General features: G+C 53.7%; 10 protein-coding genes across 10 annotated transcripts; 5 read left to right on the top strand and 5 right to left on the bottom strand.

Annotated features, from left to right (window-relative positions):
• Positions 1-73: 73 nt before the first annotated feature.
• EI97DRAFT_494046 (uncharacterized protein) lies at positions 74-1305 on the top strand. The gene is made up of 3 exons (XM_033802376.1): positions 74-336; positions 573-990; positions 1028-1305. The coding sequence occupies exons 1-3, from the start codon at positions 139-141 to the stop codon at positions 1069-1071; spliced, it is 660 nt and encodes a 219-aa protein (XP_033654008.1). The 5' UTR covers positions 74-138; the 3' UTR covers positions 1072-1305.
• A 435-nt stretch (positions 1306-1740) lies between these two features.
• On the top strand, positions 1741-3073 carry EI97DRAFT_433300 (uncharacterized protein). The gene is made up of 2 exons (XM_033798361.1): positions 1741-2352; positions 2682-3073. The coding sequence occupies exons 1-2, from the start codon at positions 2168-2170 to the stop codon at positions 2716-2718; spliced, it is 222 nt and encodes a 73-aa protein (XP_033654007.1). The 5' UTR covers positions 1741-2167; the 3' UTR covers positions 2719-3073.
• A 257-nt stretch (positions 3074-3330) lies between these two features.
• Positions 3331-4155, bottom strand: EI97DRAFT_458397 (uncharacterized protein; the record flags this gene model as incomplete). Its single annotated transcript, XM_033800906.1, has 1 exon — positions 3331-4155. The coding sequence occupies one exon, from the start codon at positions 4153-4155 to the stop codon at positions 3331-3333; it is 825 nt and encodes a 274-aa protein (XP_033654006.1).
• Positions 4156-5458: 1303 nt separating this feature from the next.
• On the top strand, positions 5459-6226 carry EI97DRAFT_501227 (uncharacterized protein; the record flags this gene model as incomplete). The annotated part of the gene is made up of 3 exons (XM_033802696.1): positions 5459-5561; positions 5609-5622; positions 5788-6226. Exons 1-3 carry the CDS (start codon positions 5553-5555, stop codon positions 6224-6226), a joined length of 462 nt encoding a protein of 153 aa, XP_033654005.1. The 5' UTR covers positions 5459-5552.
• A 143-nt stretch (positions 6227-6369) lies between these two features.
• EI97DRAFT_418390 (uncharacterized protein) lies at positions 6370-7670 on the bottom strand. The gene is made up of 2 exons (XM_033796953.1): positions 7226-7670; positions 6370-7174 (listed from the first exon to the last, which is right to left on the bottom strand). The coding sequence occupies exons 1-2, from the start codon at positions 7459-7461 to the stop codon at positions 6586-6588; spliced, it is 825 nt and encodes a 274-aa protein (XP_033654004.1). The 5' UTR covers positions 7462-7670; the 3' UTR covers positions 6370-6585.
• A 112-nt stretch (positions 7671-7782) lies between these two features.
• Positions 7783-9924, top strand: EI97DRAFT_433295 (uncharacterized protein). The gene is made up of 4 exons (XM_033798360.1): positions 7783-8059; positions 8111-8796; positions 8845-9589; positions 9640-9924. Exons 1-4 carry the CDS (start codon positions 7828-7830, stop codon positions 9675-9677), a joined length of 1701 nt encoding a protein of 566 aa, XP_033654003.1. The 5' UTR covers positions 7783-7827; the 3' UTR covers positions 9678-9924.
• Positions 9925-10306: 382 nt separating this feature from the next.
• Positions 10307-12431, top strand: EI97DRAFT_418387 (NCS1 allantoate transporter; the record flags this gene model as incomplete). Its single annotated transcript, XM_033796952.1, has 4 exons — positions 10307-10380; positions 10440-10765; positions 10839-11317; positions 11384-12431. The coding sequence occupies 4 exons, from the start codon at positions 10307-10309 to the stop codon at positions 12242-12244; spliced, it is 1740 nt and encodes a 579-aa protein (XP_033654002.1). The 3' UTR covers positions 12245-12431.
• EI97DRAFT_467155 (putative AP-1 adaptor complex subunit MU) lies at positions 12211-14102 on the bottom strand. Its single transcript, XM_033801581.1, has 6 exons — positions 13945-14102; positions 13769-13897; positions 13464-13693; positions 12909-13398; positions 12485-12856; positions 12211-12431 (listed from the first exon to the last, which is right to left on the bottom strand). The coding sequence occupies exons 1-6, from the start codon at positions 13981-13983 to the stop codon at positions 12351-12353; spliced, it is 1341 nt and encodes a 446-aa protein (XP_033654001.1). The 5' UTR covers positions 13984-14102; the 3' UTR covers positions 12211-12350.
• A 765-nt stretch (positions 14103-14867) lies between these two features.
• Positions 14868-16855, bottom strand: EI97DRAFT_40609 (uncharacterized protein). Its single transcript, XM_033796581.1, has 2 exons — positions 16559-16855; positions 14868-16504 (listed from the first exon to the last, which is right to left on the bottom strand). The coding sequence occupies exons 1-2, from the start codon at positions 16641-16643 to the stop codon at positions 15129-15131; spliced, it is 1461 nt and encodes a 486-aa protein (XP_033654000.1). The 5' UTR covers positions 16644-16855; the 3' UTR covers positions 14868-15128.
• Positions 16856-17375: 520 nt separating this feature from the next.
• On the bottom strand, positions 17376-18735 carry EI97DRAFT_433292 (uncharacterized protein). The gene is made up of 2 exons (XM_033798359.1): positions 17656-18735; positions 17376-17586 (listed from the first exon to the last, which is right to left on the bottom strand). Exons 1-2 carry the CDS (start codon positions 18533-18535, stop codon positions 17555-17557), a joined length of 912 nt encoding a protein of 303 aa, XP_033653999.1. The 5' UTR covers positions 18536-18735; the 3' UTR covers positions 17376-17554.
• Between the last annotated feature and the right edge of the window lie 54 nt (positions 18736-18789).

Raw genomic sequence — 18789 nt, 5'->3', positions numbered from 1 at the left:
GACCTTTCCGTATTGGGCCTGCACATGCATGTAATACAACAACCAGCCTCCTCAACAGCCATCCTCCGTGTTTAAGCGCAGTCTTTATGTGTGATCTTAATCACTTACATCACACCTTGCTTCTTGGCTCCTTACCATATGCCTACTTCACAATGCCCCTCAACACCACACAACTCCCGCACTGCATCTTTATTGAACGTATCCACTGAGGGTGTCCTGCAGAATCGATGGACCGATAGCTCCCAGGAGGAGAGGAAGAGATTGGAGAAATGCTGGGGATACATGGATTGCGGGGATTGCCATCGGAGTGATGGGTTCTGTGGGTGGTGTGCGCTTGTAAGTGAGACTTCCTCGTAATTATCTGGGGTTTTGTTTGTTGATTCGCTTTCGTTTGGGGTATGCATTTTTGGGGAAGAACGTTGGGTCAAGATTGTGTGCGGTTTTGATATGAGGGTCTGATATTTTTCTGCGATCTGCGTTTCTATGTGGAATCGTCTGGGGTACTTTCCAGAATCTACGTGCTTTCCCAACCTTGTTGATCTAAATACTAAAGCTCCTTCCTGCACAAACAGTCAAATACCTGCCTCCCCCTCCCCAACACCCGCTTCTCCCGCACCCTCCCCCTCCTTTCCCCGCTAACCCACCCAAACATATGCGCCATGGGCTCCGAGCGCTTCGAACTGCGCACGACGGGGCTGGGCTGCCAGGTGTCCACCATCACCTTCTTGACGGCGCTGGTTACCATCTTTTGTACGGTTTTTGGGGTGTTGGTGCTGGTTTGGGGTGCGAGGTTGTTGAGATGGGGTTGGACGGGGGTGAAGGGGTTGAAGGGTGGGTGGGAGGTTAGAGGGGATGGAGGGGAGGGGGTTTGGGTTAGGAAGGGAGAGGGTTGGGGGGAGTGGTGGAGGGGGGTAAAGGTGAAGGTGAGGGGAGAGGAGGACGAGTTGGCTGTTGATGGAGGATTGGGGGAGAGGGCGAGATGGTGGTGGAGTTCGTTTTGGAGGGCAAGAGATGGGAGGGGAGGAAGAGAACAAGGTGAGAGGAGGCCGTTGCTGGGATAGGCGAGATTGAGAGACTGCCTAGAGGCTTTGATTTTCTTTGGGTTTGATCAGTTTCCGGGTCTCTTAAAGTTTTGATAATCTTGGTTTTCCGCAGCCCACATCGTGTCGTGAAAGCCGGTTGTAGAGCAGGGACGAAAAGATTATGCCTCAGATTAACGTCAACATCATTTCTCCTCTCCATGTCGTGCTGGAAAGCTGAGAAATCAGAGACAAATCGCAAACGTTTGCAATAAATGGTTTGAAATCATGAATGTTTGCCTGCACCGTCACGTAGCTGCCTCGAGCGACCCGCTGACGTCCCCACCACTGGCCCCACCAGCCAATGACAGGCCACCCAATTCCGCTGACACGACCTCTCCCACAACGCATCTCGCAACCCAATCCCAACATGTCGCAACAGCCTCGAGAGACCTCCACAGCCGCACGTTTCAGCATCGTCCATGATTACCGTCATCTGGATTCGTCCACACACGATTCGATGATGTGAAAGTGCCGCCTACGAGGGGCCGTGGCTCACACCAGCGTGGTCTGACATGGGATTCGCGACAGGCACCATCCAACCGTAGGGCTGCCATAGTCAATTCTCATGACCAGGCGGGCCCCCACAATCCTGGATGCGGCTGCATACACAGTATATGTAGATATGAAAAGTCCCGTTCTTATATCCTCCTCTTCCTTCCCCTGATTTCCGATTGTGACTGGCCTTCGACACGCCGCCTCCTTGGTTGCTCCAACACGCACTATTCGAAACATCTCGACACCTCGCAAACAATAATTCTTCGTCTTCCCTCTCCCACACACAACCAACCAGTATCTGAAGCCAAGCGCTTTCCAGCAAACCTATCCTCCACATCCACAACGCCTACATAAGTCCAGCTTGACCCCGGCCCCGCCCTCTACCCGCCCTCTACCCGCCCCACCTACCCTAGCCGGTTCTTCCAAGCTTCAACATTGGAAACTCGGCATTCATACAGCTTTCCAAGAGCCGCACATATCATACCGGCACCAGACACCAGCAGCACCACACGCAGCCCTCACAGCACCAGGAGTCTCTCTAATCCCAAACACCAACACTACCCGAGGGTGTTCAACTTCACACCACCACCATGGCCCTAGCAACTCACGCCCTCAACCGCCTGCGCCACTACTCGACCCACCTCCCTCGCGATCCGCACTACAAGCTCAAGGCCACCCTGATGACGGGTTACCTAGTCGGCGCATTCACGCTGCCCTTTGTGCCGCCCGTTTTGGAGACGAGGAGGGCGAGGAAGGATGGGAGTGATTTGACGAGGTGAGATTGCATTTATCTATTTATCGATTGCGCCTCTATCCCTGCTCCTTTTCCTTTACCCCAGTAGACGGGGCTTGGTCGCGTGTACCTAGGTTATAAGAGTGGGAACATGAAGCTCATGATTACTGCTCAGACAAGCCGCATATTGCCGTGCGCAGTTTATGGGATGCGCGCACTAGCTGTCCCGTTCAACCCCTTTCTTCCATTTATTTAGGGCCTCCCCAGATGCGGGTACATGTATGCTCGTTCTTCCTAATTCTCTTACCATCCCGTCGTATTCCCTCCAATCCCACTGCCACCTCAACCAAGCTAACCCACAACCCTCACAGACCCCAAATCCAATTCATCCCCATCCCGAAATACTAGCATTCTTAGTCGCTTGCATGCGCGGGCACGACACACCTTCTTCCTCACGACTATTATCTTTTTTTCTCGACCACCCGAATTTCCGGGACTCTACTACATCATCCCCTGCATACGCCGCTTCTGGACCTGGCCTTTTCTCTATTTTTCCTTTTGATTTCTCCCTCCTTTCTTTTATCCCTTGCAAGGTTCGGGCGCAATTTTGCATTCTGCATGGGTGAACTGGCGTTGGGATTGTTCTTTTGGCTTTCCATCACCGCGGGAAATCTGGCGAAGGAACGTTATGCAGTGCTTTGTTTCTATCCCAAGTGGTATGACCAGTGTATGTATGTTGCATATCCTGATACTGATGAGCGTACTACATATGTCATGTGTAGACGCCGAATAAACAATCATGCATAATTTTAGTGAATCCTCTCCATTCACGATACGAAGAGATAGCGCGTAGCATCTATGTATACGCACCAACCTACATATTGGACTGACCTTAAGCAAAAGGCAAATCATAAACGAGCGTAGCCTTCCTTACAACATAGCCTCCAACGACTCGTCATGTCGACCCCTGAACACCCAACTGCTTAGCAAATATTCCAACCAGTTCAACTTTCACGGATGTTACAAAACAACCATCACCCCCATCACCGCCGCCGCCGCCCCAGCCAGCGCCGGCGCTACCGTTACGACCGGATTTGCCGCACCATGCGGCCCCTTGCCCTGAGCAGCAGTTCCCGCGTCTCCCTCTCCATTCCCACCTCCATCACCATTCCCACCCCCATTCACATTGCCATTTCCTCCATTCCCCGCCGCCCCCGTCTCCACACTCTCCGCACTCGCAACCCTGACCGCAAACGCCGTCCCCACCGTCGGCGTACCCCCCACGCCCGTCGTCGTGAACACACTCGTCCCCGTCGTGACGGCCGTACAACTCTCCCACCCCGTCCACGGCGCACTCGTCCTCCACTCGCCCTCCGTCCACCCGGGCCAGTCCGTCCCAGGACATGTATCTCCACCCCACCACTTGGTCCACGGCGCGTTGGTGCGCCAATCCGATCGCGTCGACCAGTCGGTCCATGGACCCCAGTTATTCGGGCCCCAGGGTCCGCAACCCGTCGAGCCGCCCCAGTAGCCTGGTGGTTTGCCGGGTCCGCCGGGATGACCGCCTGGGCCGAAGGGGATCCAAGGGCCGGAGCCGGGGCTGTAGAGGTCCGAGGCCGTGGGCCAGGGCAGAGGCGCCGTGATGGTGGACGGGATGAGGCCGGCAGATTGGAGCGAGTTGAAGAGTGAGGTGTATTCTTCGGGGGATGTGAAGATCCAGGGGTTGACGCCGGGGGAAGCGGTTTGAAAGGAAGAGAGGGACGACAGGAGGGAGGAGAGGGCGGCGGGAGGGTTTCCTTGGGCGAGAGTAGTGGCGAGGAAGAGGGTAAGGGCGAGAAGAGACATTTTGTGGAGGATGTACGTTAGAGGGCCGGTGTTAGAAATCGAAAGAGAGTTAGCTTGAATGGAGTGAGAGATGAGTTCTCTGTTGAGAGAAGGACCAGGGAAGTGAAGATCGACCTGAAGAGAATTATAACAACCTACAGCCTAAGAGAAATTATAGTGGGAGTCAAGTTCAGCGCAGACATACGGGTAGACGTACGCGGCCCTTACGTCTGATAGACCTCCGCCGAAATATCATGCGCAATCCGTATCACCGCACCCAAACCAAAAACTACGGCACATCACCCGCAGGTCATACAGCCCTCAAAACTGCCAGACTGCGCTTACGCGTCGAGTATATACTCGGTCGGAAGTTGGACGACCATCATGCAACCTGGCTGCAGCCGCTGTGTACCGGGAACGACTAATGCGGAGGGACTACAAGTCGGAAGGGATGACTTTGATAAGTGGAGGGTGCTTGTGTAGCGAGAAACAGAGATGAACTGTGTGATACGGAAGACGTCGTCATCATCATCGCGCACGTGGAGTAGACCCGAAAAGATGGTAGGAAGATTGTGGGGTTCCGAGAGGAAGGTATTCAATCCTGGGGAGATCGCTGGGTGTGAGCGGAGTATATCGCTCTACATCAAACTCAGTACTACAGCCTAGACTAGAGCCTCGTGTAGTGACTACTGGAGTCTGATGTCTAGGGGTCTCTGACATTTGGGAATAGAGTGGATGCCCACTACAGCTGGGAAGTGGCCTGTGGAGGATAGACCAAGTCATATGATAGGGGATGCTCCCAATGGCTTGTAGATGCACACGCGGACAAGAGTGGCAGCTGCCACGTGGGTGCCTGACCTGGGTTGCTGGTGTATCATCGAAAGCTTTAGTGCTTTGTGAGCCTGGTTTTGGGTAGAGTGCGAATTGCGTGCAGTAGTCTGAGTTGCATTCTCGGGATGGATCTGCAAGGAGTACGAGTGCAGAATATGTTTCTGAAGTCGGGCCGGAATGGGACAACATTCTGGCGAAACTGTGTTGTCAAAGAAGGGGTCGGAGTGTGTATGGGTATACTCAGTGTAAGGATGAGTACACACATGTGCAGCTGCGGCTGTGATGGCCGGTAGGCCTATAGGCAGATGTCAAGCCAACCTGTCTGCACTGATGTCATGATAAACAGATACCAGAAGACGTCGTCGTCAATAGTTAGTACGATAAAGTAGGTAGGATGGAGGTACGGAGTACCCGCACAGCTTCCGCGCAGCTCCTTGCCAAGCCCGAGCTTCCCAAGTTCTGGACCGACGTCAGACCACTTTTTGGGGAGCAAGACTGACTTTCTGCAAAACAAATCTGCGCAAGCTCTGTGAACAACATCACTCTTTCTCCTAGAGAGTTGAGGCGAATCACTTTACAGAGCAATAATGAACACAGTAAGCTTCAATTCCGCAACCTCGGTTTGCTTGCTTACAGTGGCTAGGTGAAATCAGTATAGTATGTTGGCACCATCATACCAACCCTCCATGATCCATAACGGTTCCGGAGGCGACTGAAAACCTGGATCTTCTCCCTCCGTAGACCCAATTGCAGAAATTTGCAATACGCCGCATCCACCCCATACAACCATAAAACAAAACCACTCACTAACCCCCCCTCCAGCTACGGCTGGGGCGCCTTCATCGCCGCCGGCGCCGGCGCCTACTACTTCGCCAAAAAGTCCATCAACGCCGACCGCGCCGCGCGCGCCGAAGCCGACCGCCAAAAGCGCATCGCACACCAGCAACTGGAAAACGAGTACAGGAACAAGTTTCCGCCTGCAAACGCCCAACAACCGATACAGTCGTCCATCCCCTCGACGCCTGCCGCTTCCCAGATCAGCAATGCGTATCTTGGGAGTAGGAGTGAGTTGAATAAGGAGAGAGTGGGAGAGGAGTGGGGGAATCAGAGGGACGAGGCGGGCAATCCGAGTCAAGAGGCGAGTCAGGATCCGGCGCCGACGAGGCATGCGCCGGAGGATGAAGGGCAGAAGATGCGGGAGAAGAGCAAGTATGAGGCTACTGATGTGTTTAGGAGTCGGAAGGGGGATAGGTTTAGCTGAGAGGTCAGGGATTGTGTTATTAAAAGCAGGTTTGCTAGGGTGCAGAAATTATTTCATGGGAAGGTGGTTGTTATGAAGATCGGGCTTCCAATGCTGAAGGATTTTGTTTCAGTATGTATTGTATGCAATAACGTGTCGGAACAATTGGCGCGCATTTAGGGAAGTCGAATGTATTATATCCCCGCTTGAGAACCGGTAGAAACACACAAAATATAGGCCAAGAGTATGGAGTATGTATGGTATTGAACACACCATATGATTCCGGAATCCATGCAATGCGCCAAGCGAAGAATATCAGGGTATAAAGCGCCATGCAAGTCTGTCACCAGCTGCTCAAAATACGCTCTTCGGGCAACTATTCAGGAATATAGCGAAGATCCCCGGCCATCCCGCCCCTTTTCATACAACCACTTGTTGTTGAGCCCAACACTGGCCTTACCAGCGCCTGGGGTAGGTGTACTAGGCGTGCTGCTAGAGCTGCTTTCCATGAACAGACTGCCGCTGAGTGGGCTGCTCCTGTCAAATCCTATCCTTTTGCTTGGACTTCCACCAAGAACCTTTTGAAAGAGTGGGCTTCCATTGTTCGGCGAGAAGGGAGAGTGCGAGGTAGACAGACCGAAACTGCCGCGCGGACTGCCTGAGAGAGGGGAGTAGCGTTCTCCAGAAGTGCCCAGACTGCGAGGCGTAGATCTCTGGTAGCGAGGAGGAGTAATGTAGTTCGGCGATGCGTATTCGGATCCTGGGGTTTGCGGGGTCGAAACGTTGGGGTCCAGGCCCATCGCTTGTCGCTGTGATGGTGTGAGAGGAATGTCGGCGACGTCGTCGGGATAGTAGCGAAGGACGAGAGGCCAAAGCGCATGGACGATGTTGAGCACAAATACGAGACGGATAGCTCCTAGCATGTAGCTCGAATAGGGTATGCTGTTTGTGAAGTTGATCATGCTGGTCCTATCACGATTGTTACTATTGTCCACCGACGGAAACGAATGTCAAACATACTGCAACATGCGCAGAATGGCGAATGGGAGTCTGGCATTGAATGCAACGTAGGTGAAGAACAGAACGGCGGCATTCGCAACAATCCTGTTTACGTTGCTTTCACTGAAAGCGGTTGCATTTTGTCGACGTACGATCTCGTCAAGCTTGGGGTGGCGCCACGATCCTGTCGGGGTTTCTTGCTGCACCTTCTGAGCTGCTGGAGTCACCGGCGTAGCCGGCGACCGCGCGATGTTCATTGCGAGTGCTTCTTCTGGTGGAGAGAGACTCCTCGGAACGATGTTTTGGCTAGTCTTAGGGAAAACCCACACTCGATTCCAAGATTGGTTGGCCCTTATTGAGCAAGGACTCGAGGATCACTGTTGCTGCCGTTAGTAGGTTAGTATTTCGAGAGGCGAAGCCCCTAGCTGTGCATGGCCGCCCGTTGAGGTTGGGGTGGGTGTCCTGTTGACCCGAAGGACTGCGGTTGCCGTAGGTGAGGGTAAATAGAGTGATCTGATGCTTAGTCATCCTTCAACGTCTATCCGCAAGCTCACCCCGCGTCATCAGCGAGACGGCCATAGCGCTCGTTTGTCTTGCGCAATCTTCAGTCATTTGACTCTACTATGGCCGGCATAGTTGAACAGCTAGACGAGAAATTTGCGGCGTTTCTTGCCGACTGGAACATCTACACGACGCTTCTCCTTCTCGGACTCGTTGGCTTCATTACTTGGGTGATATTCGATGCTCAGGATGCTGATACTCACCCTCTACTCCTGGCAAGACAAGCACAGGCTTCGTACGTGAGGCAGCCGGGGGAATCTGCCATCTACAGGTCTCCGGAGACCCCTCATGGTTGTAAGTGAAACCAGTCCAACATTGCGACCCGCAAGGCTAAGTTATGTATAGACCCTCTACGAACAGGACTTCAAGTGAAACCCCCTGGGACGCCCATGTACTCTACCGGAAAAAATGGGGATCTTCGACATATCTGGCAACGCGTCACAGGCGAAATCCCTCTCGAGAAGGGCTCCGAGTCCAGTCCCAGGGGCAAGATCATGACGGTTTTCGGAAAGGAGGACATCATCGACCACGACATAGACCACCTCACAGCGGAAATCAAGGTGATCGGGAAACACTTGAAGGACCATGGGGCGAAGAGAGTGGCACTTTATCTTCCGAACAGCGTGGAGCAATTGGCGGCGATATTCGCTGGTGCCTTCTACGGATTTTCGCCCATCTTGATCCCTTATAATCAGCCACATCCCACTGTGATTGAGCTACTCATTCGTGCCGGTGCGGACTCCCTCATTGCTCAGGCCGGTTCGGTTCCGCTAGACGATGTCAGTAGAGGGGTTTCTGGTCTCCGACAGGTAATATGGACCGTCGAGAAAACAAGCAGGCATATGGATTGGAATGAGGTCCCTGAAGGCATCGGAGGCAAGGTTGACGTATCCGTTTGGCATGATCTGGTGCAGGACCAGAGGAACACCCCTCCCGCGTTGCCAACAGACACTGAAAAAGCTCCTGGCATCGTATTCCTTTGGCAAGATGGCCTCAGCAAGTCGGTGGAGGTTGTGGAGTTCACACAACAGGTAAGGTGACATTATCACGGCCTAATATCCTCCTAACTCAGGACTCAGAACATCTGCGCTGCCGTTGGTGCTCTCATATCCGCTCTTCCCGCTCCTCAACGATTTACACCATCGGACACTTTTTTCCCGGGTGACTCGTTTACCAACTCTTATACGCTGTGCCTTACCCTGGCGGCCCTGTTCTCCCACTCCACGGTTCTCATCAATTCAGTAGCCGGCCCAGGCATTGACCTGGCGCTTGCAACTCGTTCGGTAGCCCCCACGATTGCCGTGATATCGCCTGAGACAGCAGTCAAGCTGCACAAGTCGACGACTGAAACGATCACATCGGTCTTGAAGAAATTTGCCCACTACCTTGAGACTCGTGTCTTAACCGCTGGACGGTTACCTACGGATGGTTTCCTTACGCGTCTAAATGCGCCCACAAGGGCGTCGATAGGCGCGAGCCCCGGAAAGCTGCGGTTGCTGTTCGTGGCCGAGAGGGCTGGGCAGAACACCCCTCCGCTTAGCTCGCACGACCTTTCCGATCTTCGCATCTACACCAAGGCCCGAGTGATCTATGCGCTGACGGCCGCTAAGGTTGCAGGTGCGGTTGCTCAGACGAACATCTACGACTATCGGAGGGGAGTCACGCCGGCAAACAAGCATAGCCACTTTGGTGTGCCACTCAGCTCCGTAGAGGTAAAGTTGAGGGATACATCGGTTCACAAGACGACGGATGATCATGTTGCCGGTGAGATCGTTGTGTCGGGTCCCGCAGTCGCCGGAGGAGAGGCCTCTCTGGGGGTTAATGGTAAGCTGATTGATTTGATTTGCGTTATTCTCATGCTAACATCGTCTTAGGGACATTCAACGCGGATCACACTTTAGCGTATATTTGAGCATAGCTTCGAGCACATCGACGGTCGGAATAATACCAATGATTGCAGCACGTAGTGTTCTCGAAGGTTTGCAAGTGATTATAGTGGTGCTATTCCCGGGAGCATATCAAGGGCGACACACCCATCCGTTGAATTCAAACCGACTTCGGTTGAAGCATGTTCATCCGCTTATCGCTCGTGGTGCACGCGACTACCGCCCGTTGTAGGCTTCTATTCTCTTCATGCCGTCGAGGGTGAAAGCGCAGGCAAGTAAGAGTTGTGAAGGGTGGGATTACAACACGGCAAGGTGAACAGCCAAGAGTGATAGTGGCTTCCATGGTCTGGGGAAGTGCTTGTGCTTGTGTAGCGTGAGAAGTTAGCAATCTCCACCAGGTTATCTTATCTCAAGATTTACTGAGATGCTCCGGTTACGAAGTCTCCCCCTGCTTGCTGATATCCGCCTCAACTGCAGGGTCACCTGGCGAATCTTACCCCCGGGCCGTCAAGATATCTTATCTGCATCGAGCTCCCCATGCGGGATAAGCTTGTACGACATACAAAGGTAAGGCGGGCCCCGCATCGACCGAGAATGCGAAGTGCTGCGGTTCTGCAAAAGGACTTGTTCTTCCTTTCGTTAATACGTGGAGACAATGCTCTTGTTCAAGCGACCACAATTGAAGGTTGAACAACCAAAATCTGCGTTTGCGGAGGGGAATCAGAGATGGTAAGACAGCACACCCGACTGAAGTACATGCTCATCTGATATGTTAACACTACGTAAAGGACGAATAAGGATCTGGATCCCGTCCCGAGACATGCAAGAAAATGGGGGGTTACTTCATTTATCGCCTACTGGGTATCGGATGCTTTTAAGTACGGGATGACAGTGGACATAGGGGTTCTCGAGGCTCACTGTGATGCAGCGCCGCGACCTGGCAGTTTGCTTCGAGTATTCTTGCAATTGGTGGCTTACTCTTCTCCATTCCTTCTAGGTGTCGTCATTGACAATCATGTAGGTCTCTCATGGCGTGAGAGCTTAGGCATTGTGGCATTGGCCTTCTTCATCATCTCCTTCGTGATTGCTCTCAATGGTGCTACTGGAGTAATCCGTAAGTGCCACCATCTCCTCCTACATGACCTCTCCACCACTCCAAAACTGCGGATTTTGCTGACCACGTCCAGACCACGCACCCTTCCCCGTCCTCGCGCGCGCATCGTGGGGTTTCTGGGGCTCCTACATCGCCATCATTTCCCGAGCCATCCTCGGCGTCTTCTGGTTCTCCATCCAGACCATGAACGGCGCAAACACGCTTCGCGTCATGCTCGGCGCCATCTGGCCCTCGTTCCTCACCCTCAAGAACGACCTACCCGCCGACGCAGGCATCGAGACCAACACGATGGTCGCCTTCTTGCTGTTCTGGCTGATCCAGATCCCCTTTCTATGCATGCACCCGAATAATCTCCGCTGGTTGTTCATGGCCAAGAGCGTCATTGTTCCTATTGCTTGGATTGCGATTCTCATCTGGGCGTTTGTGGCAACGGACGGAGGAGGGGATATCTTCACTCAGAAGCCGACGCTGACAGGCAGTGCCTACAGCTGGGCCTTCCTCTCGTCCCTGACCTCCGTCATCGGAAACTATGCCACCCTCAGCGTAAACCAGGTACGATGTGTCCAAATCGATCCCATCATGAACAAAAGCTGAACCACTCTCTTCTTCTCCATATAGGCCGACTTCTCCCGCTACTCCCGCGTCTCCGTAAAGTACCAGCTCCTCTACGTGCCCCTCCTCCCCCTCCTCTTCACCCTCATCTCCTTCATCGGTATCGCCGCCACCAGCGCCGGCGCCCTCCGCTACGGCTCCCTCCTCTGGGACCCCATGGCCCTCATCTCGCGCTGGCCCTCGCGCGCCGCCCGCTTCTTCGCCGCGTGCTCCTTCGCCCTCGCCGCCCTCGGCGTCAACATCTCGGCAAACTCGCTCAGCGCCGCAAACGACCTGACGGCCCTGTTTCCCGCGTACGTCAACATCCGCCGCGGCCAGCTGCTCTGCGCCGTCTTCGCCTGGGCCCTGGTCCCCTGGAAGATCCTGGCCAGCGCCGCCAGCTTCCTGAATTTCATGGCCGCGTACGCCGTCTTCCTGGGCCCGATTGCGGCCATCATGGTGTGCGATTTCTGGATCGTGCATGGGGCGCGGTATGATACGCTGGCATTGTATCGACCCGATGGCATCTATCGATATACGTATGGCGTGAATTGGCGCGCTGTCGTGGCTTTTCTAGTGGGCGTCGTTCCGAATCTCCCTGGGTTCATCAATTCGATTAACCCAGGGATTGAAGTGGGCGTTGGTGTCCACCCGTATCAGTTTGGATGGTTGTTGGGCTTTACGGGGACGAGCGTGGTCTATGTGGCGCTGGAAATGGTGTTTCCTCCAAAGGAGACGTTTATCGACGAGGCGGTGCTGCCGGATGACGTTTATGATGCGCAGGGGTACGTGGATGAGGGGGTTAGTGTTGAGGGGAGTGGGAGTGGGGAGGAGGGGAGGGAGACAGAGAAAGGGGGGTGGAAGGCGACGTTAGAGAGGATTCTGTAGTGACATGGTAGAGCACTGTTGGATAGAGCACGAGAGCGGTATAGCGGTGATCTGAGTGGAACACGATGAATACTTTGCATTCCGCTTCTCGCAAAGAACACAACTTCTACTGCACATCCGGCAGCCGCACTGCGATATCGCCGGATTGTGTAATATACCGTACCCACGGCAACGACGGATACTGAAGCTATACACCACCTCGTCAGCACCAGCACATAGAAAAGCAAGACTTGTACTCACCTTGGGCTCAATAATCTTCAAATACCGCACCTGAATGCCGCTGGTCGTGAAATAAGGAATCTCAAACTTTACGCTGATTGGCCTCTTCCCCTTGCCTCCGCCTACGCCTCCCATGCTACCACCAAAACCACCCATCATTCCGCCGCCTTTCTCGTCGTCGCCTCGTACCGATGGGAGACCTAGCTCTGCGCGCATGAGGAACTCCTTGCCGCCTCCGAATTGCTTGATCTTCCACACTATTGACGACGTCTCAGGTGCATAATGTACGGTACCGATGTTGGTTCGGAATCGTGGTGTGTCGGCGTCTTCGGGAACTGGGATCGAGATCTGGACGTTGTTTGCTGTACTTCGCCGTTTGAATTGTGCTTTGGCCTTTCAAACACGTCAGCTGTACTAGGATTGCCACAATCCTTGATATGCTTACCTTCAACATATACTCTATCCTGCTGCCAGAGTGGCTTTCCACTATGCACTCGACCCAAATGAGCGGCTTGACCTGCGTATTCAGACGGTAACTCATCAACTCAAACTCGCCATCCGGCGGGATGAAGCTGATAGTCCTGTCATTCTCAAACCGCGATAACCTCACGCACTGATGGAACTTGACGTCCTCCATCTCCACGGCCTTGCCTCTTGTCGCCCTGCCCGTAGTCTCAAACATGGCCTTGTCATTCAAGCCTAACCGCAGTTCCGGCATTCCTGACAGGTAGCACTTCATCTTGATAGCACCCAGAATCTCGGACCGGAGCACGTTGCCGTTTGCGGAGACGAGGAGATTGAGAGACTCGATGACGTCGAGGAAGACTTCGTTTTTCCGGTATCGGATACCTTCGCTTCTCCAGCTGACTGCGTTTGTAACCGCTATGGGTGGTCGCGCTTGTACTTCGAGCTTGTGTGACTCCTGTGTGATGTACCTGTTTTACGTTTCTTGTCAGTTCCCTTCCACGGAGCACATCACCTTCAATAAGGGGCGTCTCACTCTTGCAATATCTTGCTCTCTGTCGTTTGAGGATACCCAAAGTCCATCATCTCGTCCAGCAACTCGTAAATGATAACAAAGTTATCCCTTATACTCTCCTCCTCGAGCTCCTTGAAGTACTCTGTAAAGACTTCCACGATCTTGTGTAGGAAGAGCAGGATTTCGGCGGCATTGGTGTTACGTTTTGTGAGGGCGACGAGGAAGAGGTTGCTATGACGGATATACAAGTACTGGACGGTGGTCAGTTAGGGTCATCTCTTGGGCGATTGTGGCACTGCTTCGTGTATCGGAAAGGAGGGGCGTACGTTTATGCCTTCGTTTGAGAAGCATGGTGGGACGGCGGAGCTCTCTTCTTCGGCCTCGCTGAGAAGGGTAGGGAAGTTCTCAATGGCTGACATGGGGATATCTCCCCTATAGTTTCGCGCCAAAAGGGTCTATCATGGGGTCAGTTAAGCTACATGAAGTGCAGTGCCACTCCCACCTTGCCCTTCAGGTCGAGGAAGAAGATCGCGGACGCCATGGTGAGACCGGGAGAAAGGAAATAGAAAAACGCAGTTCAGATTAGAAGTCTACCACTCCATTTGGTGCATGCGGGACAGTGGTGGGGGTATCAGAGGGGTTAGCAGCACCTGGTCTCCCTAGCCATGTCGCGAGGTGTAATTGCGGGCTCGCGCCAAGATATCGAGGACCCTACTCTGCTTTTGGACTAGCGCACTTCTCCTTACTACTGTGTATGGATTCAAGTTCACTCATCGGTCGCATCGGCTTTTCCATTGCACAAATCCGCAGCTTATTCTCGCTTACATTGAAACGCAAGTGTGGATATGACGATTCGATAATCATCCTTCATACAGGAAGGCAAAGCTAAAGAGCAAGACCAAGACCAAGACCATTAAGACATAGGTATCGTAACAGGACGTGAGCCGTACCCGTGAACGCCAAAGATCAAGCGCGCCAGAAGCCAACGACGGCACAGTACTTAGAGAGAAGGAAAGGAGGAAATGGCAATGGAAAAACGGGGAATTGCGGGATTGAGAAGCAGGAATGATGTAGTGCAAGGGAGAAACGGGATTCCGGTTGCAGGAGAAGGGAAAGGAATCCAGACGCCATGTACCAATATCCCAGGTTCCTCCGTGATGACATGACAGACCAGTTAAAGGGATTCGGGACAGGAAGAAAGAAAAGACCAGACGCCCCGTATAGGTTCCCAGGTTCGTCCGTTCACAACCAACCGGTGAACGCCGTAAAGCAAAGCATGAGCAAAAACAGCGACATCTAGATTCTCCCCACAGGCATGCAACTCCGTGTGCTCAAGAGTTGAGGTAGGTTCCGCAACTCAAGCCAATCCATCGTCGTTTTCGTTCCTCGTTTCCCTCCGAATCACATAACTTTCCTCGTGACAGTGACCAAACCCCACGTCGACAACAAACTTCCCGCTTTCACTTAGCCATCCCAACACAGCCCACCTTCCTACCACGAGGAAGGAACCTATTCAGCAGCTCGCTTGGGCTGGCGAAGGAAGGCTCCTATCGTGGTAGTGGGGACAACTGTGTGGAGTGGTAGTGGCGGCAGTTTTGGGATGCCAACGGAGACATTGTGTCCATGAAGCGGGAGGTGTCTTCGCTCATATGCGGAAGTACATGAAACTTCGGCCTAGAGGCAAGCTTACACAGCAGGGATAGTGATCTGCTGGGCGGCTTCAGTGGCAGAGATAATAGGGGTTGTGGCGTCCTCGACAGAAGTGGTTGGCTGTGCGTTTGGCGCAGTAGTGATGGATGAGGGTACGTCCTTTTCGTCGGAGATCTGGATGGATTCCTGATGTGCGATGGGACCACCGGTGGTGCTAGCGACGTCAGCCACCTTGTCCTCAACCGGACTGTTCCCCTCCGCCTCCTTCGCAGCCTCCTCCCTCTCTCTCGCCTCAACACTGAAGCTGAATTCCTTCGACAACCCGGACGGTCTAACCGACGACTTCGCCCACACCTTTTCCTCCTCTTCCTCTTCATACTCCTCCTCCCACTCCTCCTCCTCCTCCTCCTCCTCTTCCTGCTTCTCGCTCTTCGGGTAGAAGTCCTCCACCGCCAACGCCCTCAAAGGCTTCCGATTCACCTCCACATCCATCTCGTCCTTCAACACCGCCTTAATCTTCTCAACCATCCCAATCTTCGTAGCTTCCTCCGTCGCGGGTGTCTGCACAAGTTCCCCATCCACCATTCCCCTCGCCCAAGTAGCCGGTACGAATCCCTCCGGAGGTACATTTTCTTTCCCCAACTCCTCAGTCGCCCTCTTCTTCACCTCTTCCTCATCGTCGGAGCTGATGTCCAGAATAGAGGCAGAATGCTCCATAAAGATGGCAGCTTCTTCATCAGCCGTATCCTGGTAGATGTCGAAGAACCAGGACGAGGGCATGGAGGCGTGCGGTACAGCGCCGGTGGGACCTGAGACGGGGAGCGAGAGAGGAAGAGGGGAAACATCCTTGGGTGCAGAGTGGGAGATGCTAGATTTGGGGGTGTAGTCCGGAATACTGCCTTTGAGCGCGGCGTCGATGGAGAAGGGGAGGCTAGCGCCAGGGGTGCTGCTAGGAGTGAAGGAAGGTGGATCCACACGTCTGAAGGGCGAGCTGGACGCCCGCCGTTTGGATAGGAGGCCGACGCGTTTATGCTTGGGGGAGCCGCGGGTCAGGGAAATAGGAGTGGAGTTCGTGGTTCTGGGCTTTTGAGAGGAGAGAGCTTTGCGGACCGAGGGGACAGGAGGTGTTGTGAAGAAGGGAGTGGTGGGAGTGGAGTGGTGCTTGCTTGGAGAAGAGACAACGGAGAGGGAGAAGTGAGAGGGTTTGGAGACGCCGTCAATGGATTTTGATTTCTTGGTGGGGGAGAAGAGGGAGGGGTCCTGGTTCTCGCAGTCTTCTTCTGGGTCCTCAAAGGCGGATGGCGCTCTCCGTTTGCGAGCTGCAGCTGGAGATTGGAGTGGCTGTTGTTTGAATGGAGAGGAAGCGAATTGCTGTTGTTTGAAGGATGGAGAAGTTTCAGAGAGAAGAAGACCTGGGTATGCGTTACGACATGGGCCCAAAACAAGTGATGATGATCTTTGTTTACCATTCTGTCTGTTTTTAACACTTGCAAGAGTCTTGAGTCTATCAGAACCAAGCTCAGCAAAAGGTTTGCGTTCGAAGAGAGCCATTTGGTGATAGACGTGAGGAAATCCGAAGGTACACGTGGATTGGGTTGAAGTCGAGGCTCAGAACTTGATTCAAGGTGGAAGGTCGTCAGAGCGCGTGAGTCGTCAGAGTCGTTAGTCGTCACAGCAACGAAGTATAGTTCCCAATGTTTAGCAATGAGGGCAACTCCCGAACTGCACAGGCACAAACAAAGGTCTGCAGGAAAACGACAAAGAGAGCCTCGGGGAGAAGCAAGCCTGAGTAAAGAGAGAGGAGAGGGTCAGCTCATGGGAGGGGCGTAGATGGTCTATTTGGTGGAGGGGAACACTCGACGCGTTCCTCATACGGTTAGCGTGTTTATCGCGAATCGCGTCCACCAAGTCGGCCTTGCAGCAGAACGCCGGGGTTGGTTCCGGTTTTCATACGGAATCTCACCTCGTCCCATATTCATGCACTACCCAATCTTCCCTCCCGTTGGCTGGTCAGCGGGCCCACAGAAACGCGGACGCGATGCGTGAAGTCGAACACACGTTCACGCTCCTGCAGCGCGTTGCTGATTTTAATATGGAGAGTTGCCTCGCAAACGAATCCTGGCGGCTTCGCCCAGCGCCTACGCGGAGTCCGAGAGCCAGTCACCAGAAAGACTCCAGCTGTTGTGCCGGAGTGTAGCCTCGCCGCTCGTTTCAAGCCCATGGTGTGGTGGTGGATGAAGCAGGACGCAGCCGAGTTTGTTGACTGTGTATGCGCTGTGTCTTGTGGTGGACTCTGTGTTTGCTATCTCGATATCGCCCTCGATGTAGATTGGCACTAGCCGCAAGGCGACGCACCTCTCTCATCCTATCCTGTCATACACACTTCTCCTCCCCGAAGAGCCGTCTGCCCATCAAGAACACAGCCTCCCAATTGGGCCTCCCCGCAATATCAGACTGACACATTACCAAACGGGCTCCCAGCTTCCGACGCGCACTGGAACACCGCCCCAGTTAGCATTACAGTACGTCTCGATTGGCTCGTCGTATCCGTTGAGGTACCTACTTTTTCCCTTCTCCGGTGTATTTGGTACACTCTCAACGGTAGGCGCCCGGTAGTTCGATCTGGCGTCCTCTGGACGACCGTTCTGCCAGGAATCAAGTGATGGAGCTTTGGATGCGAGTCCGAAGCCGCTAAGAAGGAAGTCTGGTACCGGGAGTGGCATGTCCGGTCCTTTTCCATCTTTTCCTGCCTCCTTGTCGCTCTTCTTCTTTTCAGAGTGTATCTCCTGTGATGCCTTTTGCTTCCGCTGTTGCCCTTCATTGTCCTTACTCTTATACCATTCCGGCTCCTTCACCGCCCCCTTCAACCTCTGCTCCAGCTCCGGAGGCGGCCGGGAATCAATCGGCTCCCCAGACCCATCAACAAGAATAACATGCCCATCCTTCCCATGAATCACAAAATCCGGAGGCGTAGGCGGAAGCCACATCTTCACCGCCTCACGAACAGGCCCACCTTCCACATTACACCCTTGCTCACTTTCAATCCTCCCATTCTCTTCCCCAGACGGAGCTCTGATACGAAAGTCCTCCGTCGCCCTCATACTCTCCAACGTATTCCTAATCTGCCCACCCACCGCCCTCTCCACTCCCTTATGAAAACCCCTCATCTGATTCCTCGGCCTCGGATCGTCATAGAACTTCGAATTCGCCCTGCCGAGCGTCGCCTTCGCAAGGCCAGATGTAGCTTCAAGTGCCTCGTTTCCCGAAACCAGCAGATCGGCGCCGTCGTCGAAGAAGCTGCCGCTCTCGCCGACGGTGGCCGAGTCCGAGGTGGGAATGTGGTCGAGCCATTTGGAGATGTCCCAGCTGGAAGATGAAGTGGGCATGCGGGTTGCGATGTCGACGCCGTCGTCGAAGAAGGAGGTGCTGGTTAACTCGCTCATTTTGTATGTGATAGGGATCACTGGGTGTGCAGCTGGGGATCCAGTGCGGTTGGGTTGATGTGAAGATGAGGTCCCAGGGAACTGATCAGGCAGGAACTGATCAGGCAGGACCCAGGTTTACTTCACTGATTTGCTGGCGTTAGTGGTAAATACGAAGGGACCGAGATCAAGGGGAAAGAAGAAAGGTGGACGTGGAAATGCGATGGGAGAGGAGTTGAGGATGAGGCTACTGTTAGGCATTTATGAATCAGAAT

Source organism: Westerdykella ornata, assembly GCF_010094085.1.
Source record: "Westerdykella ornata strain CBS 379.55 unplaced genomic scaffold EI97scaffold_10, whole genome shotgun sequence".
NCBI lineage: Eukaryota > Fungi > Ascomycota > Dothideomycetes > Pleosporales > Sporormiaceae > Westerdykella > Westerdykella ornata.
This window is presented reverse-complemented; position numbering and strand designations above follow the sequence as displayed.